This window comes from Anser brachyrhynchus (genome assembly GCF_964034855.1).
Source record: "Anser brachyrhynchus genome assembly, chromosome: 4".
Taxonomy (NCBI): domain Eukaryota; kingdom Metazoa; phylum Chordata; class Aves; order Anseriformes; family Anatidae; genus Anser; species Anser brachyrhynchus.
The window spans coordinates 15,536,223-15,562,915 of record NC_137698.1 but is presented as its reverse complement, the minus strand read 5'-3'; the positions used below and the strand labels follow the sequence as shown (position 1 = coordinate 15,562,915).

Genomic DNA, 26,693 nt, shown 5'->3' with positions numbered 1-26,693 from the left:
GCACTTCAGCGTCAATTTATTGTGTTGCTGTTGTAACCTCCCTCCCATGCTATATTTTTTGAGGTTTTAGTAGAATATCTAAATTCTAGTGGAAAAATCTGAAAGTCTGAATTTATACAGTAGTGCATACAAAGCAGTTAATAAGTCCTCGTTCTGGGTCAGAATGTAATATGTGCTTACCCGCCCCGTAGCTCTGCATAGTGTCTGAACAGTCCTGCAGCGATGCTGGTGCGGGGTTTTCTGGTCGGTGTATAGCCCAGGAGACAGCTGAATTGTGGTGTGTCAAATACGTGTGAGTTAGTGTTGGTGGTGAACTGTATGCAAGGGAACAAGAGGCAAAACAAAAACAATTTTCATGTTGGTAGAATCAAAGCTATATGGAGTTCCTAAGAGTTAAATACTGTCTTGTCTAGATTGTAAAAATAATAATAATAAAAAAAAAAGTCTGGAAGTGCAGCTCTTTTGCTGTCCAAGATGATTTCACTTAGTTGCATTTTTACTCCCAGTTCTTTTTCTGGTTAATAGGTTGAAGCATTTTTTCCATTTAGCAGATTGTTTGGCTCACCCAACCATTGTGTCTGCCATGTGGAGAAATTTAGGCAAGGGTTTAGACTAGAGTTAATATGTTTTATTACATCAACCAATATAATTGTAAAAAAACAGACAAGCTTCCTGAACTGCAAACTTTTGTGGTCTGTTTAAGCAGAAGTAGGACTTGTATTTCTGAAATTTGTCTCTTTCCAGCAGCATCACGTGGTCAAGATACTATCTTTCTTTAAAACCTTATCTCAGTGATATCCCTGGACCATCGCCACTGTGATAAGACTATTATGTAATATGATGACCTCACTCCTTTCAGATCATCCTTCACTTCTGGCAGTGCTTCTCATTACTTATCTTAGTGACTTTCACTGTAAAACATTTTACGCAAGTCTCCTCTTGCTTGTCTTTTCAGGTTCTGTGGTGGCTTAATCAAAGACATAAAGAGGAAAGCACCGTTCTTCGCCAGTGACTTCTACGACGCTTTAAATATTCAATCCCTTTCAGCTATTCTTTTCATTTACCTGGCCACAGTGACCAATGCTATAACTTTTGGAGGACTACTTGGTGATGCTACGGAAAACATGCAGGTTAGCAGCAGCTTTCAGAAGCAACAAATCAGAGCTGACTCGTCTTACTATCTACGGTCAGAACTGAATTCTGGGTACAATTAACAGAGGTATCACGTACTTCCACTGAAAGCTGGCTTTCTTTCTCTGCTGTTGGATGGCTGTCCTTTGAAAAATTGTACATACGGTTACCTTAAATGGTGTTTGAAAGATGGCCAATCAACAGAGAATTTAGCATCCTTGCTCCTTCTATATAGAGAAGTTCTTTGGATCTACTCTCTGTGTTTTGTCTTGGTTGTACTGTTTCAGTCAAATTAAGTTTACTAAGTCTGATTCAGACTTTCCATGTCATCAGAGCATAGCGCTGTATTCTCTGCATGATTCTTGCAATCTCTGGACTTCTGCCTCTCTGGCAGAAAGGAAATACGAAGATTCATAGGAAAGCAGTGAATTAGGTGATGTGGTAGCAGAAAAAAATGCAAATTCTTTAGGAATACAAATTCTGTGATAATGGAAAATCAGATTCTGGGAAGCATATTGCATATCTGGAGACCAAATGGGTCAGTGGTAAAGACAAAAGTAGGGGCTTCAAGGCATGGCTTAGTTTTACATGAACTCTAAAGGAAGGGATTCAGTTTTAGCACTGCTCTAGATTGTGTTTGACAGAGCAGAATTATGCTCTGAGAGAATGCTTTAGTATTTCCTTTTTTTTAATAAGGAAGAAAATGTAATAGCTTTTATTTAGACAGATTCAATGCAGCCATGTTGAATGTCCTAACAATAATCAAGCTTGTAGCAAGTGACTGAATTATTCATTTATGCAAATTTAATTTAAACAAACATAGAAAAGGGGGGCATCTATCCAGACCTCTCAACTTCCCTATCATAAATTACAGGCTAGAGAAAGAGTCAGTGGCTGGTGGAGTGCCAAACATCCTCCCCCTGTACAAATATGGTTTTCCACTTCCAAAACTTAGCTACCCAGCAGTTGTGCGAACAGATGCATGATGCACGCCCTTAAAAAGAAATAATAGCACATGGAAGCAGAGAATGAAAAAGCCTCCAGGATCCACCACAGATCATCACTCTTCTATCATAAAGCAGCAGGGGAATGTCTGCCTGCTCTGTACCTGTACATGGTACAATATTTAAAGTAGGGAGAGGAAATGCTACCTGATTCAAATTTAGTGCACGTAATCATGCACTTGTGCCAAAAAGTCTTTCTGAATCCCTTTGTATCCAGTAAACGTCTACTGTCAAGTTGGAAAATATTTTTGTCACTGGAACGGACAGTATAGTTTCTTAATGCTCACAGACAAAAAACAACCCTCAAGAAATTATTACAAAAAAAAAAAGCATTCTGCATTTCAAGAACTTGGAAATGTGTCATTTATCTTACAAATGGTAAAATCACTGCCCCATTAAGCAGTGCCAGTCCTGTTGCTTGCACTTGGTTATATTGCTCGAACAAGACACATGCACATGCTGTCTTTTGTTTTGGCTGCTGGATCAACAAAAAGGAGGAATCTACTCCTTTTTGCTCTGCAACAGGAGGAGATTATTACGTTTGGTACCTGTTTTCCAGCAGCATGGGAAACACCAAAGATGGCCTCCATAGGGGTCCTCTTGGTGGTTTTCCCTTGCCAAGATTTACTCGATGGTGCAGCAGTGCACAGACTCATAAATGGTTTGCAACCATTATTTGTTGCTGCCCGTCTTTCCTTGGGAGAATTTCTGCGGCCAGGGTCCACATTAGAAAACTGGGAAGGAAAGCAGAGATAAAACAAGGTAGGCCTCCAGGAGAAGAGCTGGCAATCCTTGGGCTCTGGGGGGACCCCTCTGCTGTTTTATACTTGCCAGGGATTGATGCATAAAGGTTTTTTGCTTACACATCTCTTCTGCTGAGGTTCTTCCAAGAACCTCATAAACCTTCTTGATGTGATTATATCTTGAGTACGCGACCTTCCTCTGATTTATTCTGGCAGTCATCTGTTGAACATGACAGTCTTGTTTCACCAAAATATTTTTGAGACTGAACTGTATAAGAGGGGAGACACAATGTGGGAGAAAGGTGAAAGAGAAAACACAGACTGCATTTGGTTCATAGTTTTCTCTGCAGTAGATAAAACCCAGCATGAATTTCCCCACTGCTCAGAGAAAAAAAAGAAAAAGCAAGTCCCTAGAAAGACAAAAGCTGCAGGAACAGCCTGTTTTGAGCTCAGTGATTTATTCTCCATGGTGAAAAGGGAAACCATTGATGCTTTGCAGTTAAAAATATCACTTTGGTAACAGGGAAGTTCTGGAGCAAATATAAACACAGCATAGCCGTTTATGACAAAAGTTCCAGGAGAAGCAGAAAGAAAACACAGAAGTCCTGCTGAATGTTTTGTCCCTTGCTTCTCAGATGTGTGTTCTCAGTGAGGAGGGAATTAGCCTCTTGATATTTCTCTCCAGGCGTAGCAGCTTGCAGAGCTAAAATTGGCCTGTTCATATGTTTTGGGGCCCTGTTTAATTCAGTCTTTCTCTAAAATTTCTCTGCTGAACCCATTCCTCATAGTTGCAGAAATGTTGAAAGCTTCCACAAACTCACAGCAATCCTATGCAAGTGATTTAAAATTGAAGTACCCCCAGTTTCTCTGAACAGCTCACTGATGGTCCAAGGTTTAGAGAGTCCGGGCACAACTGGCTTTTCTTTGGCCACCTCCATTCAACAAGCCTTTATTCACCATCATTGTTTGAAAAGGAGTTGGGTTTCTTTGGCTGCTGTGGGAGTCTGGAAAGGTTTTTGGCTGCTGGTTTTCAGCAGAAGAGTAAAATTGTGTGTTCTTTATGCTCAAATGCTCCTGTGCTGTCAATCTGAGTGAAATGTCCCAAGCTACCCAGTTCAAGTTGCTCCTCCAGGGAGCTGCTCGGTGGGATCAGAGTCCGGGTTCATGTCAAGTGTTCTTCAAACCATTCTGTATTTCTGCAGTGGAAAAAGTTAGTTCAGAAGCGTGCTTTTCTGCAAGACATCCAACGGAGTGAGCTGCACTGAATCTTCACAGCCAAAAATGCAAGGAAGGGAAAGTAATGCAGGAGCAAGACCTGGCCCTCACAGGAGGCTCCAGTGTTGTGAAGAGACAAAGAGAGGGCTCTTTGTCACAGGCCATCTTCCTCAGGATGTTTTCACATTGGCAGAGCCTCATTGACTACTAGTTTACATCAGCTTCTACATCTGAGCAGCAACCTGTAAAAATTTTCCTCCCAAACATTTTATCTTCATAGAAAACAGTAATTTTGAGACTACCACATTTGTGCTTCTTGTTTCTTGTAAACAGTTATGTGACCACCCCGGATCAGGTGCTCGAATTGCCTGGGCCATGCTGTCTGTCCTGGAGAGCCTGACATGGCCAACATTTCTTTAAAAGCTCACTTCGGAGTTTTATGTTTCTGAGAAAAGACACTATTCTTAGCTGCAGACATGTGGAAGAATGCAGGGGAAAAGAGATTCCAGATGCACTGGCCGTGAGGGCCCTCTGTGAGTAATGCAGAAGGAGCGAAGGGGGATCAGCTGCACGAATACCATTCCTTTTGCTGAGAGCAATTGTCTCATCCTCACAAGTCCCCCAAAGGCAACAAGCAAATGCCTGTAGGCTCTCGTCTGTATCCCCTGTTAAAAAAAAAAAAAAAAAAAAAAAAAAAAAAAGTGTAATCTTTGTGTGGTAGTACAGCAAGCAGATCTCCCTTGCTCTGACCCCTGCAAGGACCATGTTTGTTATGATGGGCTTTACCAGTAGCAGTTAGGAATGGAAAAGACCAAGAATGGCACCTCCTGCCAAGGCAAGGTTGTTTGCGTCCACTCTACTCACATCAGTAGTTTTCTTAGATTGACAGGTGACTGAACACGTGGCAGAAACCAGACTGCTTTTAAATTTTCCTGCCTTTTGCTTCTCTGCACAGCTGCCTTACTGGTGCTTTTGTTAGCCAGCAATAGCAGTTACCTGACCACTGATATTTTGAGATCAGGTTTGTGGCCAGAAAAATAGTTCCTGATGGCTTCATAGAAAGTTCTGCTAGTAATTTAGTAGATAAAATTTTTCTGCTCTACATAGTGACATGCTGGTTTGACATGTGACAGTATGAATATACTTTTCTCACTGTAAACAGAAAGTTGGGTCTTTCCAAGAAACAGAGCCACAAAACTTAAATTCTTTGTGTTACCACTGATAAGTCAGAAAAACTGCAGCCCCAACCCTGCAGTTTGTCATGGATGAAGGATCTGCGTGTGCCTCTAATTGCTGGCTGCTTAGCACGTGCAGGATTCAGGCTGCTGATTCAGACAGAAACACAGTGAGGCATGTAAGTCTATGCTGAAATCTGCCCCTGGTTGTTGGGTAAATACTCTCAGTAAGGGTGACAAACACAGCTTAAATAAAGAGTCTAGGTTCAGTTTTTAGTTGAAGAGTATCTCGCTTAAACGCTAGATGTATCTTGCAGATTAGTTTGCAGAAGAGCAAATGAGGTTAGGTCCACCTATTTTTGCCTTTTTTGTTAGATGATGGATGCTCTGTCAATAATCATGTTACTGGCAAGAAAATATGACATTTATATTGCACCCGCAGCTTGCATTTTAAAAATAGGTATTGCCCAGCTATAGTTTAGATGAAAATCCAAGAACACATCAAGCACGCCCATTTATCATTCCCCAGTGAAGCTGTTTTGCCACACATGCCAAAGGTAATTGCAGAGTCCATTATATGTGGAATTTATTACTTGCTGGTGACATCTGATGAACTTGGGTCTCGACACATGACTGCTGGATGAAGTAGCCTTGTTTGGTTTGTGTCTCACTTACTAGAATAACTATTTGAAAGAGAGGCATCTTGTTTATCTAGGAGTATCTGTTCTTTTGGAGGAAGGAGAAAAAAAGCCCTCTGATGTTCTGGAGGACATCAGCACTGCTCTTTAGCCATGCTTTGCCCTGTCTGAGCCATGCATGCCTTTACTGTCAAAGATGTGGGATATCTTCAGTGAGTTCTCATATCCTTTTAAGTGGTCTTTGAAAACACTTTATTTCCTTTATCAAAGATAAAATATAGCGTTATTAAACTCTGGGCCTCAGAAATAACTATGGGGGTTGGTGGTTATCCTGGATAACTGTGAACTGTTGAGATGAATACCTCTTTTTGTGTGGCTGCAGGAGAGGACTGAAGATGTTCTTCCCTTAGTTTTGGATATAGCAGCATACAGCACACTGCAAGTCACTGCTGGAACAACTGATTTTCTTGCAGCAGTGCTAACAGAAAGGGTTATTCAGTAGAACTAACATCTCCACTATGTCTACCGCAGGGTGTGTTGGAGAGCTTTCTGGGCACAGCAGTCACCGGAGCGATATTTTGCCTTTTTGCTGGTCAGCCACTCACAATTTTGAGCAGCACAGGACCTGTCCTTGTCTTTGAACGGCTTCTCTTTAACTTCAGCAAGTAAGTGAAAGGGTGGAGGGCGGGCGGGAGGAGGAGAGTAATGTCTCACACTAATAAAATACTAGTTAGGGAACGAGATGGCTTGTGGTGGGGAAGGAGGGGGGTTAGTGCATGAAGTGAAACACTGCTTTGTTCCTTGTTGAGACTTCAGTGCTATCACATCTGAGATTTTCACAGGCACGTGTACCCCCGAGCACTGCCCGGTGTGTGGGTGCGCATCTCCATTGGGCCTCTTGGAAATGCTTTGCCAAGTCTGCGCTCAATGAGAAGTCTGCGCTACTTTCAGTTAGTATGCTTGTTCCTCCCTGACAGCTGCATATGTTTTCCTGATTGCTGTGTTTCCCATCACAGCAAAGGAAGCAATTCCAACCCTCAGGGATTTCCCTAACAGGATCCCTTAGGTCTCCAGGTTACCAAAAATTTGTCCTTAAATTAGTATTCATTTGAAGTAATTGCTGTAACTAGTAAAAGTACCTATGATGTAAACAGCTACACAACTCTGTTTGTTCCCAGAATTCCTAGGTGGAGTTGTGCTGCATTAAATGCTTCTGCTTTTTTTTGTCTTTTAACTAGCATAAAGAGGTTCTGCTCCCTCCTAACAGCGTTAGCACATATGCTGTGCTAACAGCTGAAACCCAGAGCTAAGGGGAAGCCTGTTCTATTAGGTGTTCTCATTTGTTATTTCCATATCTGCAATGCTGGGAAAATATAATGAGAATCCCTAATGGAATCAGCATATTCATTGGTAACTTTACTTGTAGGACTACTGGTATTTTGGAGGGTGTTTAGAAAATAGATAACATTGAGTTATACAGAAAATACCCCAGATCTCATGGCCCTCTTTTCACCCATCAGGGAGAGTTCACAACATCGCAAATACTTGTATTGCAGGACAAAAAATCAAAGGCTTTTGGATTGGTGTTGCTGAGCTTTCTTTCAAAAGCAGTCACCCATTATGTGGAACATATCTTGTTCCAATTGTAGTTATTTTTAGAAAATGGCTATTGAATTACTAAGATAAACATGGCTGCAGGTTGCAATAAGGCAGGAGGTATGGTACAGGACTGGCTCTTTAATCTCCTTCTTCATTACACGTGGGCTATGTGGGTACTTATTCAGAAATAATTGAGCAGATCCAATATTACCGTGCCTTTCCTATGAAAGCCCTACACATCAGAAAAGTCTTCTGAGGTACAGAGCTTCTGGAAGGCAGACAGTATTTTTACACGTGATCCCACTTACACAGTGATACAGTGGACTCCTTTGGAGTGAGCTGTTTTCATCTGGTTACTAAACTCCATTGATAATGCTTGTGGCAGCATAAGCTGTGCGCGCAAATGTCCTGCAACTCGGGGTGAAATGGGCACAGTCTGATTCTTGTGCCACACTGTCAAAACTAGTGCTATTTTAATCAGTATTATTGGGTTTGAAGAGCCCATTCTGGCTTCATTAGAGCCATATTTATACCAATACAGGCAGAGGTTCATCTTGGACTCGAGGATGCCAGGGAGAGACTTCTTGCACCTTAAAATGGTATGCTGTCTCCTCCTGCCTGGCTCTGGGACTGCCGTTGTCCTTGGCACTGTCTGCACAATCATGTCCTGTTTGTGTCTGGTTTGCAGGTCTGCCCAGGTGCTGCACCTGGAAGAAAAAAAAAGCAAGATGGAAAAAAACTTCCAGTGGCTTTGGGAGGGAGAAGGTGGTTATTTTTAACTAGAGGAGGAGGTGGTGGTTATAAAAGCTATTGTCCTAACAACCTGCTGGAGCAGAAGGGCAGGATTTTTTTGAGGGACTCTTTCTCACAAGGAAATTGGAATCAAGTACTCTGATTTTCAATAATGCATTTGTGGTTGTTCATATTCACAACACCCTGTTTCCTGCTGGGAGCAAAATGAGAAAGACCTCCCATCTACTGATTCATTTAAAGAGTGTGTGTTTGTACAGATACCTAAGAAAGCCTCTGTTGAATAACAGCAAGCATTCCCAAAAGCAATTCAGAATACATCACGATCAGGTCTTCATTAGTAGCACAGTGCAGTTGTGTATTGTCCTATTCTGCAGATCCCATCCTATTTCTCTGCTCTCCTCCCCCCATTTGGTGTAGTAAATCAAACATTAAAACTCTGCTGTGAAGAATTTGGTTGGCAATATATAATAAAACACTTAAATTTGAATTTAACCTCAGTTTGCTGCTGATTAAGTTAAAGAACTGAGGACTTAGGTTACTCTCAGTTATCACCCTAACGACCAGGTAAGTTGCCTAGGCCTGGTGCTCCCATCTTACAGCATGGTGTCAGCCCGTTTGGGCTGGGAGCAATGGGAATATACTCAGCCACCCTGAAAAGCACTCCCAGCCCTTCTGCCTTCCAGACACAAAAGAGGGGTGTTTGGAAATTATCCTCTGCAGGGATGCCAGAAAAAAAATGAACCAAGGACGAAGTGTTTCTTCTGCTGTATTCTGTACATGAAATGTCCTGTGCATTTTCATTTGCTTTGTAAGTTTCAGAAGTGCTGTGGGAGTTTGAGGGGTAAAAACAAAATAGTTCAAAACTTTCGAACTTCTTGAATAGGGTGCTGTCAGGACAATATCTGGGCTTCTGCCAACCATCTTCTTCACACTTGTCAGATGGACAACAGTTACTTCTCTCTAAGACACCGAGTCTGGATATTTCATAGATCTGCCACTGGGATCTTTTTTTCCCCTTCTCTTTTTCTAAATCATCACTATTTCTTGCTTGCTCCTTACTCCTCTTTCCAGGTCAGACTCTGTGTGAGAAGGCTGCAGCCCTCTCTGAGATTTTTGTCTACAATAAGGAGAAAATATTACGGAGACTTGTTTTGAATGCAGATGCCCGACACTGTCTGAGCCTACATGACATCGACCCAGGATCCTCACAGAAATGCCCAGTAGCAAGCGTTTACCTGGGACCTTGACTAGTCTTCAGCATTTTCTCCAATTTTACAATTACGAGGTTGTAGTTTCCCCTGTTTAGGTGTAGTTCCCTCTGTTCAGGTACTCTTCTCCACTCTGCAGTTTTATACCGTGCACTATAAAATTGTCCTCAAGCCCCTCTGTCTGCCAGCATTTCTGCTGGGGATGGGGTAGGTGCTGGGTGAATCCCAGAGCACAGTACCAAACTGCTGCAAAGTTCAATGCCCGTGGACGAATGCTGACAAAAGGTAGAGGTGCGTAAACAGCACACCGAGTCAGACCACGTCTATTTGGGTCACTCCGACTCCTGGAAATAGTGTGTAAAAGCACGTACATAGGCGATGCAAGGTTACTTTTCACTATTACTACAGGAAGTCTGAGGGAGTCCATCTGCAGTGGGGACTTGAATATACAGTAGAACCAGCTTGTTGCCAGTTCTGAAGGCATCCTGTTTTGCCAGGTTGCAACTGCTCTGCCAGGTGTTTTGCCACTGAGCTAAAACCACCCTTAGTGCTAGGAGCTAAGCCATCCCTGAGGCACTCACAGTGCTCAGGAGGAGCTGATGCTGACCAGCGCCTTCCCTCTCAGCGCAAACAGGCCTGGAAGCGTTTGTCTTCAGGGCCATCTAGCAATTTCCTTCTCTCTCATGCCTTTGAGAGTGACTTGAAGTTGCTTTTATGCTGTTATGTTTCAGAGCTGTGGGTGGTTATCTGGTGTAGCCTGCATTCCTAAGGTGTTTTGAAGTGGGCTTTTGCTCCTTTTATTTATTTATTTTTTAAGGAAAGTTCACAGGGAGAAGTGCTCAGGTTGTTGGGGGAAAGAAAGGATAAACTCCCGGGCTCTGTCTCCTCTCCACAGCTTTTCAATACTGTCAGAGACTTTGCTCTGAGACTTTCCACTGAAACTGTCTTCCTCCCCTTCCTTTGCACACTGCAGTCTGGCAGGGCAGGGCTACCTGGCTTCCACGAAAAAACAGCTGGCTATTCTGGCTGGGGCTTGGCCCTGCTTCCTCCAGCTCCTTTTCCCAGAATGGTCAGTAATCTCCTTGGCAGCGCCTTACCTTCTTTGCTGTTTGATTTTCTTATTTCTTTGGGCTTAAAAGCCTCCCTTTGAACTTGGTGCTGTTAGGATATGGCAGTCTTAAGCAGCAAACAAGGGGCAAACAAACTTCCCAGGAAGCAATGATACGGTTCACCCCATCATCCCCAGCAGCGTGCCACATCCTGGCACCAAGGGCTGGTCATTTTCTGCTTTGTGTTTCTTTATGTGCTGCTGGTACTTTTCTGAGATAATGTAAGGGCATGAGACATGGAAATGCGGTCTCCTGAGTGGGAGGCTTGGCAGGAAATTGCTTTTCTAAAGGAGGTTTGTAAACTGTGGTTACATCTTCATCTGGTGGAAGGCTGTCTGAGTTCAGCTGCTCTTGGGCTGGACAGCTGGATGTTTGGGCCTTTACAACTCTGTGTGTCTTTGCCAAAGGAGGATTTGTCCTGGGAAGCCTAGAAAGAGCTTGAATTCATTGGTAACATTTAGCAGTGGAGGTGGAAGCAAGACTGATCACTTGTGCAAGCTTTTCTGCCACCTCAGCTATTAAACTGTACAAGGTACTTGTATGGAGTTGACTGGCTGAAAACAGAGCTTAGCACTTGGGAACACTTTCGTTTAGTCTAAATACGGCCAGGTCCCAGAGTCCACACATTCTTCCACTTCTCACTAGAAAGCGCAATTCTGTATGAATTTATCTAATCCTTGATATTTTCCTTTCCTGCCACCACTGTTTTGTTGCAGAGACAATGATTTTGACTACCTGGAGTTTCGTCTCTGGATTGGCCTTTGGTCAGCCTTCCAGTGTCTCATTCTTGTTGCTACTGACGCCAGCTTCCTGGTCAAGTACTTCACACGCTTCACCGAAGAAGGTTTCTCCTCTCTTATTAGCTTCATCTTCATTTATGATGCTTTCAAGAAGATGATCAAGCTGGCAGATTATTACCCGATCAACTCCGAGTTCAAGGTGGATTATATCACACATTTCTCTTGTGCCTGTGAACCACTGGGTCCAGGTAAGAGAATGTTTTATTGGCCCTCCAATTTGCAGACAGAACATCTCATTTGTGTTGTTTTGTTTTGTTTTTAAATTGTGCTGTGGCCCAGATAATAATGTGGTAGATTAATCCTTTATCAGTTTTCTTCAGGTATCCCATCTTTGCTTTATTTTCAAGCTGAGGGATGTATTTCACCCTAAGTGCCAACTGGAATTTCTTTCTAGCCAACCTTTCTGGCACTCCTCATGTGAGCACTGTTAAGAGCGGAGAAGCTCTCTCTGTACCTGTGTCTCCTCACATCCCTGTGGCCATTAATTCTGAGCAGCATCCCTCTGAGAAGCCTGTGAAGGGTCAGAAGTGATGGCTAGGTCACTGCCAGGGTGCTTAGGTCACTCCTGATATCTACTGTACCATTTTGACAAGTGCAGGAGCTGGATTTATTCAGGGCGTTACCCAAACACGGGCGGTTTTGCACCTTTTGGCTGTGTATGAGTGGAAAAGCATGAACAATTCCTCATTAGAGTGGAAGGGAAATATATCCATCAGTTTAGCCTATTGCTAGAGCGTGGGCCGCAAGGCAAGCATAGCCAGAATACGTATAGATCTGGCAATACAACCGGGAACAAAAGGTTACAAAACCCAAATACAAACAGAAGCATGCTGGCTGTTACCACTAGGGAAGTTGTAACCAGTCCTAGGATTCTTCAAACAATGAGGACTGAGTAAGAAACTTGGTTTGTACTCAAAGTAAACTTCAGGTTATCTTGGCGTACCTGCCAAACAGGAAAAGCATCTGGCTGCTGCTAGCTGCCTCTTTGCAGGAGGTGTGAGGAACTGGATCCATATAAACTGTGTGCTTACATTAGTTATTAAATGCACAGTCACTGCAAGCACTCAATGCTAGTCTAATTCTGCTTCCATCTGAATGGCAGGGTGCTTTCTCTCTTGGTGGCTGAATGGGTAGGCCAGTTATGTCTCTCTCTAACCAGGCAATGCTGGAACAAATGTCTCAGTTTCCCAAATGAATGCCCAGGGCACTGACCCACCGCACAGGGCAAATGTAGCAGTACAGCTCCAATGTGAAGAGGAAACGGAGCATGTGGCAGAAACCCACATTTTTTGTTTCATTTTGTAACAGATTTGTGCCCAGAAATGCAATCTTGATCTTTACCTTCTAAGCAAGTGGTGGGAGGATTAGCATGTGTTGTTTGATAAGGTCCACAGACCCTTACTGCCATGATGCTCTTTTCGTCTTTTCTGCCTCCTAGCCAGATGTTTGTTTCAGAGAGTAAAAATGACTTGAAATCAAGCATTTCCCAAAGCCTTGCTTGATGTTTCTGTGTAGTCACAGCAGAGGTTTCACACACAGTGGAAGTCTGGCTTCAGTGGGCACTTGTGCATGCATATGCACGCATGCACCCTTACATCTGCGTGCGAGGTCCCAGGTCTTAGTGCCAACCCCACCACATCTCGCCCTAGGCAGGGCTGGGCCAGTAGTTGAGCACGGTGGGCTTAGGTCTCCTGAAACAGGAGCGGTGGACCCCTTGCTGGGCTTGAGGCAGTGGATGGATCCTGCTGGCTGCATCATCTGGGACTTTATCAGGAGGGTGGAATAGTCTCATCTTCAAATGTTTCTTCCTTAGTTTTTCAAGTAACACTGAATAAACCTTGAATAGGAAGAGTGAGCGCGTAATACTGGACATACAGACAGCAATCTGTACATGTAGCCCTCCGGGCCGTCTCTTCAGACACACCAACTACTCCTGCATAGACCTGTGCAAGTCTGTGGCACCTCAGGCATGAAGACTAGCAGTATGAGTAATGTCTGAGTTTCAAAAGCTGCCAAAGTTGAGGGAGCAGATTGGAAACAACAAACTATATTGGAACAGAGCAGCAAACAGTGATCCTATATTTAAACTCAATCTAAAACAAGCTGGAAGAAGCCTTGTGCAAGTTGCTGGGGTTAAGGTATTCACAGAGCTAGTGACAGTAGATGGGCCCTTCTGCTGTTTTTATCCTTTGGTTGGGGACAGTCCAGCACCGTTCACGGGACTGAAGTACGCTGATGCACACATATTTGTATAGCCATGTCTGTGGATAAACCAAGACAGCACAAATTTAATGCCTTCTCCTTACGAAAAGGCAGCTTTCCACATCAGCTGCTCATCATCACAGTTACAGAGGAAGTTCTCTCTCCTGCCATGCAACAGGTATCAGCAGCAAAGTCGCAGACAAGAGCCAGGAAACAACCTAAGCTAAATGCTTTCAAAAAGGGTTCCACAGCTTCTCTTGGTTTGCTCATTTTTAAAGCTAATGCGTTGCTCTGTTTCCATACCTATAGACATGCAATAGGAGTCAGTCTGTAACATTTCATGCACAAAATGGAAGTGGTCTCATTCTCCATGTTGTGCATTTCTTAATGTAGAAGCAGAATATCATTGTTGGTTTTCCAGGGTATTTCTACCTGCTCTGCATAGTGTTGGTGGCCATGCTAGGCTCAGGGCAATGGTGAATTGTGCCCCAGCAGCTGTGTGTATTGTTTATCCTTTGGCTCTGAGGTGAACTCATTGAGGAGGATGCACAGCATAAGCAAGGAGTTCTGAATATAATCCGAGGAGTGCTCCAATCACAGCTGTATCATGAACATCTTCAAAACAAAGCTCAGGACTGAAAAGGCTGGTTGCAGATTTTGCAAGCAGATATCAGAAGCCCATTAGGACATCAACTACCATTTTTGAGAATATTTACCCCCCCGAAAGTTTGCGGGCTTTCTCTCATATATCAGGAAAAGGAATAAAAAGGCAAATGGCAGATCAGCGAAAGGGCATGCCTGATTCTAGGAAATGATGTGTAATGTGGTAGCAGGCGATTGCTTTCCAGTGTTCCTCCTATAGTGCAGATAATGTACGTTGCTGCTGGGGGTGTTATTAGCTGTGGTTGATAAGCTGTCAGAGGTTGTGCTGGGGACAAGGGGAGATTTTCTGTTTTTTTTTTTCTTTTTTCCCCTCCTCAAAGTAAGTGCAGGTAAAGCTGTATTGACTTTGTCACACTACAGCTGGCTGTTCTTCTCTCATACTCTGATTCAGGCTTTTTACAGCTGTCTTTAATCTCTGTCATTGAGATCTGGCGCCAGAGTCTTCACATCAGTGCTTAGCCTGCATTGCTCAGCTTCTGCACTGTGCTCTGCACGCGCTCCCGCTCACAGAGGCCTCAGGAGGCTGCACAGCAGCATCTCACCAGCCCCATCACGCCTTCTGGGGGCAGGCAGTTGTTTCTCAGCCCACTTGCAGGGCCCTGGGCAGGCCACCAGCTTGTGCGTGTTGCCACTGCTCATACGGATGCTGTTGTAATGATGTTTCCACGGACACGTTCTGCTGACAGTGGGGGAAGCCAGCCAGGCTGCCCGCCTCTAGCCTGCAATGAGCAGCGAGCAGGGACCAGATTTAGGTAAGTGTAGGAAGTACCATCACCGAAGATGCCCTACAAGAACTTCAGAGCAGTCGAAGCCGCTTTATGTGTGGGATACGCAGGTCTCCCACCACACAGAGCTGTCCTCCAGATTTTCTTGGTTTATCTGGCAGGGTGCTAACTCGCTGGGAGTGTTTGGGTCCCTCGGGGTTGCTCCGTCACAGAGTTCGCATGTCATGCCACTGCCCATGTTTTGGAGAAGGTGAGGAATTTTTTTTCATTTAGGGCCAAATGGCCATTAGTTCAGGTGTGTAGGAGGACATCGCACAGGACCTTAAAGTAATGCCTTTGAAATCACTGATGGGATTTTTGCGTGCTCTGGAAATAATTAAACAGTGTGCCATGCAGGGGCTTCCCTTTGATCCCTGTACCTCCAGTCTGTGTCTTTGAGCAAACATTCACTGTTTTATAATGTGGGTGGAGAACTTTAAACACAAAAACACACTTCATCCACTTTCAGGAACGTTATCATCCACATAGCAAGTAGTCAGAGCTGGAGTTAAAAGGACAGCTGCAGAAAGTTTCTCTGTGTGCCAACAGAGAAATCAGAAGCAGCAAAAGAAATCCTCTGCACTCTTGGTGCATTCTGGGGAGGAAAAAAAAAAGAGAAGAGAGATTTTTAGATTTTGCTGACACTGTGCGTTCCTGTGATATCACACAGGAGTGGAGCAGACAGCGAGGCAGGGAGGCCCTCTGAGGCTGGAGTATCTGGCAAAGCATAAAGGCTGTGTGCTTGTTGCTGGTTTTTTGGTACTGGTGTGACAGTGCTGCGACTCTTGTTGAACTCGCCATGCTGCATCTGTCTGCTCAGAGTGGACAAACTTTTTCTATACAAAAGGTTTTTTACCTGATCAGTCACGCCTCTGGAGAGAGTTTTGATGTGACAAGATGCCAGAAAAAGAACACAAAACACTGCATTAACCATCTCTTCTCAGACCTGATGTCTCCGGAAAAGGATTGCATCATTTTACAGGCTCAGCTCCATCCTCGTAGCATGGCTTATGGTTTGGCACAATTCTCACACCCAACTGGTGTCCTCGGGGTTAAAGAGTCCCTTGGCCACTCAGGGTTTCTTTACCAGGCCTTTCTAAAGAGATTGGTGCTGTTGCAGGGAAGATGTCAGCACCAAAATCTACAGTTCTGCTTCCAGGCATAGCAAATTGATGTCTTGACAAGAATCATGAGATGTTACAAGGGTCTGGGAGGCTGCCTACATTTAATGTTGTTGTGCTAGTTATCTAGACCCCATTATGATTTCAGTAGTGTAAAAGGTGTGCACACTTACATTTTCTCCAGCTAAACAAATGTGCCCTATACAGTATTTTAACAGAACTTTAATATTGTTACCAGACATAGAAATACTTGCAAAATTTAAATAAAATGGGGGGACATAATTGACGAGCCTATTTTCAGGCAAGATTGCATTTCTAACTGAATTTTTAAATATAGATCATTTCTAATCCTATGAATACAAAAGGAAAACATGCAACTATGTCACAGTGTATGTCTCCCCTTTTTAGCAAAATAAATGATCTCTATCATGTTAATTACAAAAACTCTTATCTATTTTTTAAAGCCGAAAAGTGGGATTATGCCACATTCTGCAATGCATTTTGCTTTTCTTGATATTTTGAGGACGTATATAATCTTAAATTAATAGCTATGAGAATTCTGTATTCATTTTAATCCAGAAATTATTGGGAAAATACTGCAAAACCACAAAATAGTATGCTGTCTATCTATTTTTGTTATTTACAATGAACTCCAAAAAAAAAATCCCAGTTAATTTAGCTTTGAATTGTCTCCCTTACTCTTTTTTCCTTTTTGAAGTGACTTATGACTGTTGCTCTTGAGTCACTCCAAAAAAACACTTTTGACTCTTTGCTTGAGAAAAGAGATTGCAAATACTCTCTGCTGCTGCTTTACCAAGATGGAATAACAAATGATTTAAGAGCTTAAATTTGCTTTCTTTCTGGGCTGTTTCGACACCATGCTCTCAGTATTCTTTTTCTGTTCTCTCTTTCAGATAATAGCTCATTATTTAATGGGACAACTGTGCCGTCAGCTGATGGGCTGCACTATTCCTCTGCCGAGATGGTAAGTGAGGCTTCTAGGAAGGCGGGCTTTGAAAACATCAGTGTGGTGTTTGGTGACTGGGGAAGAAATTGGAGCTGGCATCCCTCCATCGCTCATGCTTTCACTCAGCAAAGCGACAATATTTAAGCAGCAGGCCAGCCACAACAGCAAGAGAGGAAATTCTTACTAATTTTTTTTTTTAATGTTAAATAGAATCAACTGGCAGTCCCAAAATTGGGAAAAATTAATAGGTATTTATTCTGGTAGTGCTGTTCCAACCTTCCTTTGGGAACATGTCCTCCTATAACCTGGCAGTTTGTGGCCATGACCTTCCAGAGTGTTGACGTAAGAAAAGCTTGCACAGTTGAAACCGAGGGCAGCTTCCAACCCTGCTCTCCTCACTGAGCTGTGGTATGACAGAGCAAGCAGTTTACAGCTTGGTTTTATTTCAGCTATTCCTTCCAGTGGCATTGATTGAAAGTGCAGTTCATGGGCTTCTTCGTAGTTCGCCACGAAATCTGCTGCCTGTTTTCACAATGTATTTCTCTTTCCCACTTCTGTATTTTACTTTTCTGTCTTAAAATACACCTTTGCAAGGACAGGGACTACAGTCTTGGAAGTCTGTAAGGAAGTGTTTCTGCTGGGCCAAAGAGATCAGTAACTGATCACATGAAGAAAATCCTTACACTGACACACACACCCCTTTGCCTGTGACACTATGAAAATGTTACACCGCACTTTATCCTCCAAGGATTTCTTGTAGTACCACATACAGAATACTATATGTGCAATTTGATATCAGTAATGGCTTGCGCATGGCGGCCTCTTTCTTGACACCAGTGTGGCCAGCCCTTCGTTTGGAAGGTCCTGTTTCTATCCTGTTCTTTGATTTTCTGTGGCTAGCACTGGCTTTTCTAGATTTCCCTCACATGGTGAGCTTTGGATGATGAGAAAGAAACAGATCTTGATAGGTTCAGATGCTTCTGTGTTTCATGCATAGGAAGCTGAGGGACAGAGTAGTAACCTTAGGCTGAAGAATACAGATCCTACTTGTCTGTATGTGGTGGCCACTCTTGTGTAGCGTCAGGTAGCTCAGCAGAAAGGGAAGGGTTTCTGGGCTTGGCATGCTGTGCAGGACCACTTCAGGCACTGGAAGTTAGACATAAACCTGAAGGAAAGGGCATCCCCCAAGGTCCCAAAAGGGTCGGCAGCAGCATGAAGAAATAGAAGCGAGGTCTCCTGATGCTGCACCTGATGTGCCCTTTACTGCTCCTTGCCATCTTCCCAGCCCCACCTCTGTCATCTTGCTGTTGTTCTGAGCATCTGAGTTCACCGCTTCTGGAAGGGCTGAAAGTGAGGGACTAATTGTTCAGCTGCCCGTCACACAAAATAATGCTTGGGGAAATGATGAGCAGCCCCAAGCTCTCATACAATGCCAGCTGTCAGGACGCCTAAATCCACCTGTCAAGAAGAGAGTGCCAGTTGCCACTTCTGTTTCATTAATAAGAACGACTCTTCTCATTATTTGTGGATTTAGCATTTGATTGACAGTCTCAGGAGAGAAGAGGCATGCATTAGAGGAAGGCAAAGAACCAAACTCAGGCCGGGAGACAAGAAAAAAACCCAACAAGTTGTGTTTCCCAACTGTCCTTTGTCGGAACAGTAGTTTTGACATCTCAGCCCTCCTTCCCCAAAACCCCATTTTGTGACACCCTGCCTGCCACCCGGTAGGGCTGGAGGCAGCTCCTGTCAGACCCGATTGTATCTCTGGCTGATTTTGCAAAGAGCCGGGGGGCCATGCTGCCCCTGGAGGAACTGAACTCTCCTGCTTTAGCCCTGGTCCCTGCTGGGGAAGCGAGCCCCTGGCACAGAGCTTGGCTGTTTCCTTGCCTGTGGCAGAGCAAGCTGGGAGCCAGCACTATTTTTTTGTAGTTTCAAAGCAAAATGAATGTCCAGGGACAAGAGATGAGGGTGTTGCGAACAGGAAGAGCAGCCCTGCTACAAACCCCGCCAGACAGCTGGCCAGGGAGGTGAATGTGCTGTGACAAAGCAGGATCACTTTGGGGGGGGGGTCTCCTATAGCTGGCAGCTCCCTGATATAGGAAACAGCGCATCTCATCCATCCTCCTGTGCAGATGGCTTATCCATGGGCTTTCACTAAGGGACGGTTGTAGTACAAAGTCCTCTTCCGGTGCCCCAAATCCTTGTCCCAGCCTGAAAGCTGCAGCAGGAGAGCTCGCTAAATAGCGTATCCTGGTGCTCAGAGCAAAGACAACCCAAGTAGTCCTGGAGTTTTCCAGCTATTTACAATCTGCTGGTTGGCCCTGTATTTGTGTGCTGCCTTTTGTACGCCTGTCAGTCTCAAATAAGCTGCCACCCAAATGTTTGGGTGGCGGCGAGCACTTCCAGGATGGGCCACCAATTCATTTAGGTAGTAGGGTTGTGGGAAAAGGGATGTCCTCTTGTTTCTGCTCTTTGGTATCCCAAACAGCAATCTTAACTATTGAACGCTCTTTGGGTTTTATTTCTGTAGCTCTAAAAATGCAAGTGCCGGTGGTTTAACTCTGTGGGAGGTATGCATGCAAATGCACGGTGCGCAAAGTTTGCTCCCAAATACTGTTTTTTCTGATGTCTGCTCTCCCCTCTGGTGCAGCCATGAAGCCAACAGTCAGGGCAGACCTGCAGAAACCCTATTGATGAGGGACAGTTTGGTGCTGCTTGGTGCCGCTGAGAGAGCAAATGTGTCGGCATCATGTCAAAACAAGAACATGGCTGGTTTTTTGTTGTTGTTGTTTTTTTTTTCCTCACTGCTATCACTGTCAGCACAATCATGCCTCAGTTTGGCTAGAGCTCTTTGGAGTCACAAAATTTGCTGAGGAAACTGAAGTTTATCACATGCAGCTTCTGACCACTTGATAACCATCCAGTGTTTGGAGGCATATGTGAGGTATTTTACAATATACCCACATGAACAAGATACTAATAGATACGAAATGAGTCCATGAAGCTTTAGTCTTCAGTGAGTACCTTCATTATTTTCAAGATTTCTAATATAACTTTGCTTAACTTACTTGTTGAAAATTTCCCTTATAAGCAACAGCATATTTTATATCCTACAGTTTGCCTAAAGAACGTGCTTTTCCTGGTAAATTGCATGTTAGTCTGAATTACTCTGTGCCCATATTTGCAATAAGTTTTCTACAGCTGAAGTATCTGGAGTAAAATAAGCTTTTCTCTCTGCGTTATTTATTCACTTAGAGTTTTTGTTCAATATCCATTATCTCTAATTTTACGGTTCCTGGGACTATGATTTCCTTCATTTGGGTTTTCATACAGAAACAGAGGAGTAGAGACAATGTGATTCTAAAAATCCCCGGACTGGCAGAAGTTTATAGGTACCTAAAATAACTTGAAACTTTTCTTGGTATTAACACACATGCTCTGAATTCCTAGTCTCCCCCACAACGGTGCTCTCTGGGTGCACCCGGAATAACCTCGCGAGCTCACTGCTTTGTGCACATTTGCAGTCTTGGCCTCTCGTGTATTTGTATTTGTTCTGTCCTCATGGCTCTGCTGATGTTATTATGAATTATACAGGCTCAGGGAGAGGAAAAGACACTTCCTCAGGCTCTGCTTACCTCAAGCATTAGGAAACAGATGATCATCTAACATGTCCTGTTGGATCTGGATTCCACAATGGCGTTTTAAATACAAATAGTGCCTCCCTATCTGGCAACTGCAGTTGGTCATCTTTAGTAACAAAGTATTCAAATCAGGATGGAAGCTATTAAGGGAAATTCAAATGTGGGATCTTATTTGCTAGTATTGTAAGGAAGAGACCCTCAGCTCTTGCTGAAATGAACTGAAATGATTGTATTTGTGTACGCTGCACTGAACCCCAGCAGGTGAGCTGGTGCTGTAGGACATTTCTGCGGTTTTGAGCACATTTTACCAGCTTGGCAGAGACCTGCTCTGCCACTGCCCTACTTTGGTAATTCTTATACCCTGCTCAGGGACATTTACGGCATGCACTGTATCCAGAGTACTTTGCAGGTGGTATAGCAGAGAGTGAGGTTGGACATCAGCATCTTCCTGGCTGCTTTTCTGTAAACACAGGGGATTTGTTTTGTCTCCCAAAATTTGCAACCTACCAGCACAAGCTGAATTCAAGCAAACAAAAGGAAGCAAAGCTTAGTTTTGTTTGCTCAGCCTTCACTACCATAATGCCTGTCTTTTAGCCCAGGGCAATTGGTGCTGCTTGGTCGAGGTGCTCGGAGGAGCACCACCTAACTGCAGCGGCACAATGCTGGTTATGCAGAAGTTTCTTGCTGCCTGCAGGCATTAGGCAAGCTAAAGCCTTGTTTCTGTTAGGCAAGGAGAGTGATTTTCTGCTGTGGAAACTGTGCTCGTCTTCATCCAAGAGAAGTACATTTGGTTTTGGTGTTGCTTGTAATGAATGAGTTCTGCATGAAGTTTCTGATGTGGCACTTCCTCTCCAGAAAACCTAGAAATGTCCAGCAGACCACAGCTGAGGCAGACTTGGAATGGGGAGAGTGTCTGAAATACCTCTCTGAAGCTGGCAGTGTTTAGGTTTGATTGTCAGCCCAGACAGCGAGCACCTTGCAGTTGGAAGTATGATGTGGAAAGGTACTTCATACACAAAATTGCTATGGGAAGAGATTCAACAGAGACCTTAGCTTTCTCCTTTTATTTATTGCCTATTCAAAAGATCTTCTTTCCAAGTTTGAAGGTGTAACCCCTGAGTTTGAAAGTTAACACCATCCTCTGTCTGGGTTAAAATTCATTCTGTCTGCCCAAAAGCACGGGGATTTTTAGCTTCTGTTCCATGCCTCCATTTTCTTCACAGTATTTTTCCTGATGGTCTGTCTCTGTTCCCATCGTAGTGTGGGCAGTGTTTATGTGAACATGGCATCATGGAAATGTTCCTTTTTTTCTCCAGTACAACACCACCATTGACTGGTCGTCTCTGACAAAGAAGGAGTGCTTGAAATATGGAGGACACCTTGTGGGCAACAGCTGTGATTATGTCCCTGACATCACCCTCATGTCTTTCATCCTCTTTTTTGGCACTTACACCTGCTCCATGGCCCTGAAGAAATTCAAGACCAGTCGCTATTTTCCAACCACTGTAAGTCTCTCCTTTCACCCTAGCAGTCTGTTTTTTTACTCTTTCAGAGTGCAAAGTTAAGCCGCCTTCCTCTTGGTGTAGTTGTCACACAGAGGGGCAAAAGCTTTTCAGGGAAGCCAGACTGCATTTGATGCAATAAAAACATGGTACTGGTTAACCAAGGTATATCCTGGGTTTGCTTAGCTTTCACTCTCTGTGTTTCTGGAGGACACAGGTAAGTCAGCAGAAGAGCCAAAATGAGCTGTAATCTGTCATTGAGATGTGACGGTGATTTTAAAGGTACTGAAGACAACAATTCCAAGCGAAGATACTCAATAATGTAGTTTATCAGTCTTAAGAGTATTTCAGGCCTATATAGTTTCAGCTAGCTATTTTCAGAGCCAGATACAAAGCTCAATTTACGTACTGACTCTGGGGTAGGTTGGATGGACATTTTACAGAAATCAAATATGCCAAAGGGATGATTAATCAATGTCAGAGGTTTCCCTGTTTATAGCCTAAGGGGAATGTTTGGGGAGGACAAAAGAAGCCCTTTGCTCTGTCACTGAAAAGTGGGTAAGCTAGTGGTCTGTATAGCATAGAAGGGATGCATCTTTCATGTTAACAGGTAGCATTTGCAACACTCAAAAATGTAAAACTTGCCTACAGTCCATGTCTGGCATACCTTTTGTGGTAGGGACTTGAAGCAGAAATTTCATTTATTTTCTTAAGATCAGATGCAAAATAGGGATGTCCTGGTAACCTTTGCCTTGATTTAAACAAGATTTCGCTCAGACTTAGAGCCAACTTGTATGCATCTCTCAAGTGCATCTGCTTATTCTGTCTTTGTCATGACAACTGTTCAATGTTCAAAGGCAGGGGAAAGAAACAAAAACAAACAAAAAACAGTCCTTTCAGCTGTGAGGGGATCATTTGAAACACACTAGACAAGTAGCTCTGCCCTCCCCAAGATTCAGCCTTTGCCAGTTTCATCAGTTTGCATCTGAAAGAAGACATGCATGTGAGCTTCTGTTTGTGTAACAAAAAGCCATGTTTATGTAAGACTTGTCCCCCATTTTTGGCATTCTGACAGAATGGGATTTATCCTGCAAGGATTTTTATTTACTGTTTTGCTGTGTTACAATCGAACCTCTATTATTTTTAATAAAAAGGAAATGAATTCCATCTGTCCTGGAATGCCACTCAGTTTATCTGTAACTATGTGAACCTGGGAAGCCTGGAAGGAACAAATCCTTAAAGATCCTGCATAGCTCCAGACAAGCACAGTGGGGCCTGTCCGGTTTAGCTTCAGAGCCCAACCGGTGGCAGCTTTACACTGTGATATTGCATTGACTCGGGTAAAGTCGCACTCCTCAGAGTATGTAGAGGATTTAACCAAGAAACAGTTTCTCATCCTGTCTGTTTGGGTTGATCTATTACTTGAACAGAAAACAATGCCATTTCAAACTCTGCCATTTACATGGAATATCACATCTGTCTTGGAAATTTGAGTTTTCCATTTTCTTCAATTCCCCCCCCCCCCCCTTTTTTTTTCTTAAATGTACATTGCAAAATCAATCCTATTAAAAGAATAGTATCTGGGCATAACATATGTTTTTGTGAAAGGCACATACCTTAAGATTTCTGAGATGACACGAGAAGCTCAACTTGTATCAAAATGCAGTCTCTGTCCCTGCAGAGAAAAAACGTGAATATGAGAATCCTAAAGAATCAGAGATCAGATCAGAAGGCAAACAGGAGGAGACAATATTAAATAATGTGTAAAAATGTCACTATTTTTTTAGGCTCATTTGTAAATACTCAATATCTGTTAATGTTGGAAGCTGACCTTGAAGTCTTTCAGTAAGCAGTACGACCAGAATGAGAACATATGCAATTATTTAAAAAAGAAACAAACCTAAACCGTCTCAGAATTCTTCCCAAGACATTAAATAGTTCTCAACCATTACTTTGGCAGTTTGGCTAACCATAGCAATCAGTGGGCTGTCCTGGCCCCCCAAACACTCCGAGCCTCCCGTGTCCCTGCATGGTCCCCATGTGCCTTAGCCTCAGGTTGGTGCTTGGCACCGACAGTCGGAGAGCAGTGCAAAGCGTGTGCTAGCGGCGGACTTGCTCTGCTCCCAGGCTTGCTCAGCACCTTGTCAGGAGAGGAATTGGGAGTCTCGAGTGAACTCTTCTCTCCCTACTTTTTCTAAATACATTTCATCTTGCACAGGAAGTTACTTATTAAAGAAAGGACCTCTTTTTCTTGATAGACTTGCATTGCAAGCTTTTCAGACTCCTAGGCCTCCATCCTGGTGGTTGTTGGCTGCTGTTGAAAGCAGTATCAGTAAGACTGTTCTGAAGAATTCATGTGGGAGTTTCTTACAAAAGCAGTTTTCTTTTTCCTTAGGCTTGTTTTCATACTTCCATTTAGGCTTAATTGTTTGGCCTTCAGACAACACAATGAAGTACCAAGGTGCATTTTGGGAAAATGGAATAAGACATTACAATGTGCACCTTTGTTTCTACGTAAAAAGAAATAATTAGTTTGTATTGCCACCAAATGCACACTTGGAATATCGCAGAGAATCTAAGGCATGGATAAAGTGGTGCCTCATAGTGCTAACTATTACGATATCAACTTCTGTTTCAGGCCAGGAAGCTCATCAGTGACTTTGCCATTATCTTATCCATTCTGATTTTCTGTGGAATAGATGCCCTGGTAGGTGTGGACACACCAAAACTAATTGTGCCAAGTGAATTCAAGGTATGTAATTGTCAGCTCATTTTGTGGGCTTTGGAATAGGTTCCCTTTTCCACCCATCTGCCCTGAATAAAATGCCCTCAAAACAAGAAAGTAGTCAGCTTGCTGGAAAGGACCATTTCACTCAGCTGATACCCTTTCTATTTGCTTTGGCTGGCTGATTTATCTCCTAAATCCTGCCTCCATACTTTGAACATAGGCCCAGCTTCTCCTACCTCCTTTGGGCTGGTGTAAGTTCTTGCATCCAGGACTCGTGTGCGCTGGGTTATGTGCTCAGTCACCCCAGGGACACATTCCCTCGTTCAGCTCCTTGGAGGCATTTTGGAGAAGCTGCTCAAGGGTGCTTGCTGGCACGTTCCTCATACCCCCCCTTGTAACCTTGCTGCTATTCAGCTTGCAAAAGCTGGTCCCCCATAACCAATGTTTAATTATTAAGGACTGTTTGTTGCTGTTTCTGGGAAGGATTAAATTATCACAAACCTCAAGTGTCTCTCTGTAGCCTTTTAATGGAAGGAAAAGCCCTGTTGCTGGAAGTGTAAAGACATTTATACTATGATAATGTCACTCATATATTGCAGCGCTAACACAAGCTTTCCTTTCCTTGCCCTTAAAAGCCCACCAGTCCCGAGAGGGGTTGGTTTATCCCACCTTTTGGAGGGAACCCATGGTGGGTGTACCTGGCAGCAGCCATCCCTGCACTGCTGGTGACTATCCTCATCTTCATGGACCAGCAAATTACAGCCGTCATCGTCAACAGGAAGGAACACAAGCTCAAGGTGGGTGTGCTTGGTGTCTCGCATGTGTGCAAAGAGCTGTCCTGTGCTGCTTCTGTGCTAGAGATGGAGGAGGGCTTGCGGCAGGGCTGCATATACAGCATGGTTCAGCACGGACAGGAAAAAGAAGGAAGCCGCAGTATATCCACGAGGTCAGGATCTCACTCAGAAGAAAGCCTAATGAGGGAGGATGGTGCAGCACAAGCTGTAACCGTTAAAGGTAGAAAGAGCTGGGTGTGTGGATTTTTCTGCTGTGCTGGGTAATGCCTTGAACCCTGACACCAGGGAGTTTGAAGTTCAGTGTGGACGCCTGACACCCTTCTAATGATTGACTAATGATACCCTTGAGTATCCTCTTATGTCACTGTGTCGGGGGGGAAAGGATGAAAGTTAATTGTGGAATAAATAAACAGGCATGTGTGGATCTGCAGAGAGCATTCACTGCAGGAGCTCAGGTTTGCTGCTGGGAGAGCCCGCGTGCTTGAAAGGTCCTCTGCTCCAGCCCGAGCTGTGACCTGATTTTTCTGTGGACTGCATCCAAGCCAAAATCTTTCTCACCTAATCAAAATGGGCAAAGATTTTCCAGATCTGATAAGCCCCTGTTAGTGTGCTAATCGTAAGGCCAATGGGTGTTCCCAGAAATAGAATCATCAAACTGGCAGAACAAAGCTCTTTGTGTCACGGCCAACCCATACGTGAGGCTGTCAGCTGCTCCAAAGGGAGGTCTTGGTGTGCTGGGGTGATGGCAGAAACCCACCTCTGGTGGGTATGGCAAGAGATGGCCCAAGTATGGCAGCCGCGGTGGCTTTATGGTGCGGTAAAATACAAGAAATAAGCTGAAGAGATCTTGGATGTATCAAAGGTATAGCCACAGTTGGATGTTATTGAAAGAGAAGCTTTATATCCGCTGACATAGAACAGCCTAGGATGTAGTAA

At 43.8% G+C, this 26,693-nt stretch overlaps 1 protein-coding gene and 2 long non-coding RNA genes across 8 annotated transcripts in view; 1 reads left to right on the top strand and 2 right to left on the bottom strand.

Annotated features, from left to right (window-relative positions):
* The window catches only part of LOC308193987, a 32,086-nt gene extending 31,144 nt beyond the window's left edge, over positions 1–942 (bottom strand). The window contains exon 1 of the long non-coding RNA XR_013950147.1: positions 181–942. This is a non-coding gene — a long non-coding RNA (uncharacterized lncRNA). The remainder of the gene's footprint in view (positions 1–180) is intronic.
* The window catches only part of SLC4A4 (solute carrier family 4 member 4), a 231,176-nt gene that overhangs the window by 176,974 nt on the left and 27,509 nt on the right, over positions 1–26,693 (top strand). For all 5 annotated transcript variants that reach the window (XM_080589204.1, XM_080589201.1, XM_080589202.1 and 2 more), the window contains 7 exons: positions 956–1,130; positions 6,438–6,571; positions 11,292–11,563; positions 17,040–17,110; positions 22,050–22,238; positions 24,874–24,987; positions 25,599–25,760. In XM_080589204.1, coding sequence (XP_080445330.1) covers positions 956–1,130; positions 6,438–6,571; positions 11,292–11,563; positions 17,040–17,110; positions 22,050–22,238; positions 24,874–24,987; positions 25,599–25,760 — 1,117 coding nt within the window. The remainder of the gene's footprint in view (positions 1–955; positions 1,131–6,437; positions 6,572–11,291; positions 11,564–17,039; positions 17,111–22,049; positions 22,239–24,873; positions 24,988–25,598; positions 25,761–26,693) is intronic.
* The window catches only part of LOC308193990, a 43,670-nt gene continuing 23,563 nt past the window's right edge, over positions 6,587–26,693 (bottom strand). For both annotated transcript variants that reach the window (XR_013950151.1, XR_013950152.1), the window contains 2 exons: positions 23,852–23,910; positions 6,587–8,212 (listed from right to left, as the gene is read on the bottom strand). This is a non-coding gene — a long non-coding RNA (uncharacterized lncRNA). The remainder of the gene's footprint in view (positions 8,213–23,851; positions 23,911–26,693) is intronic.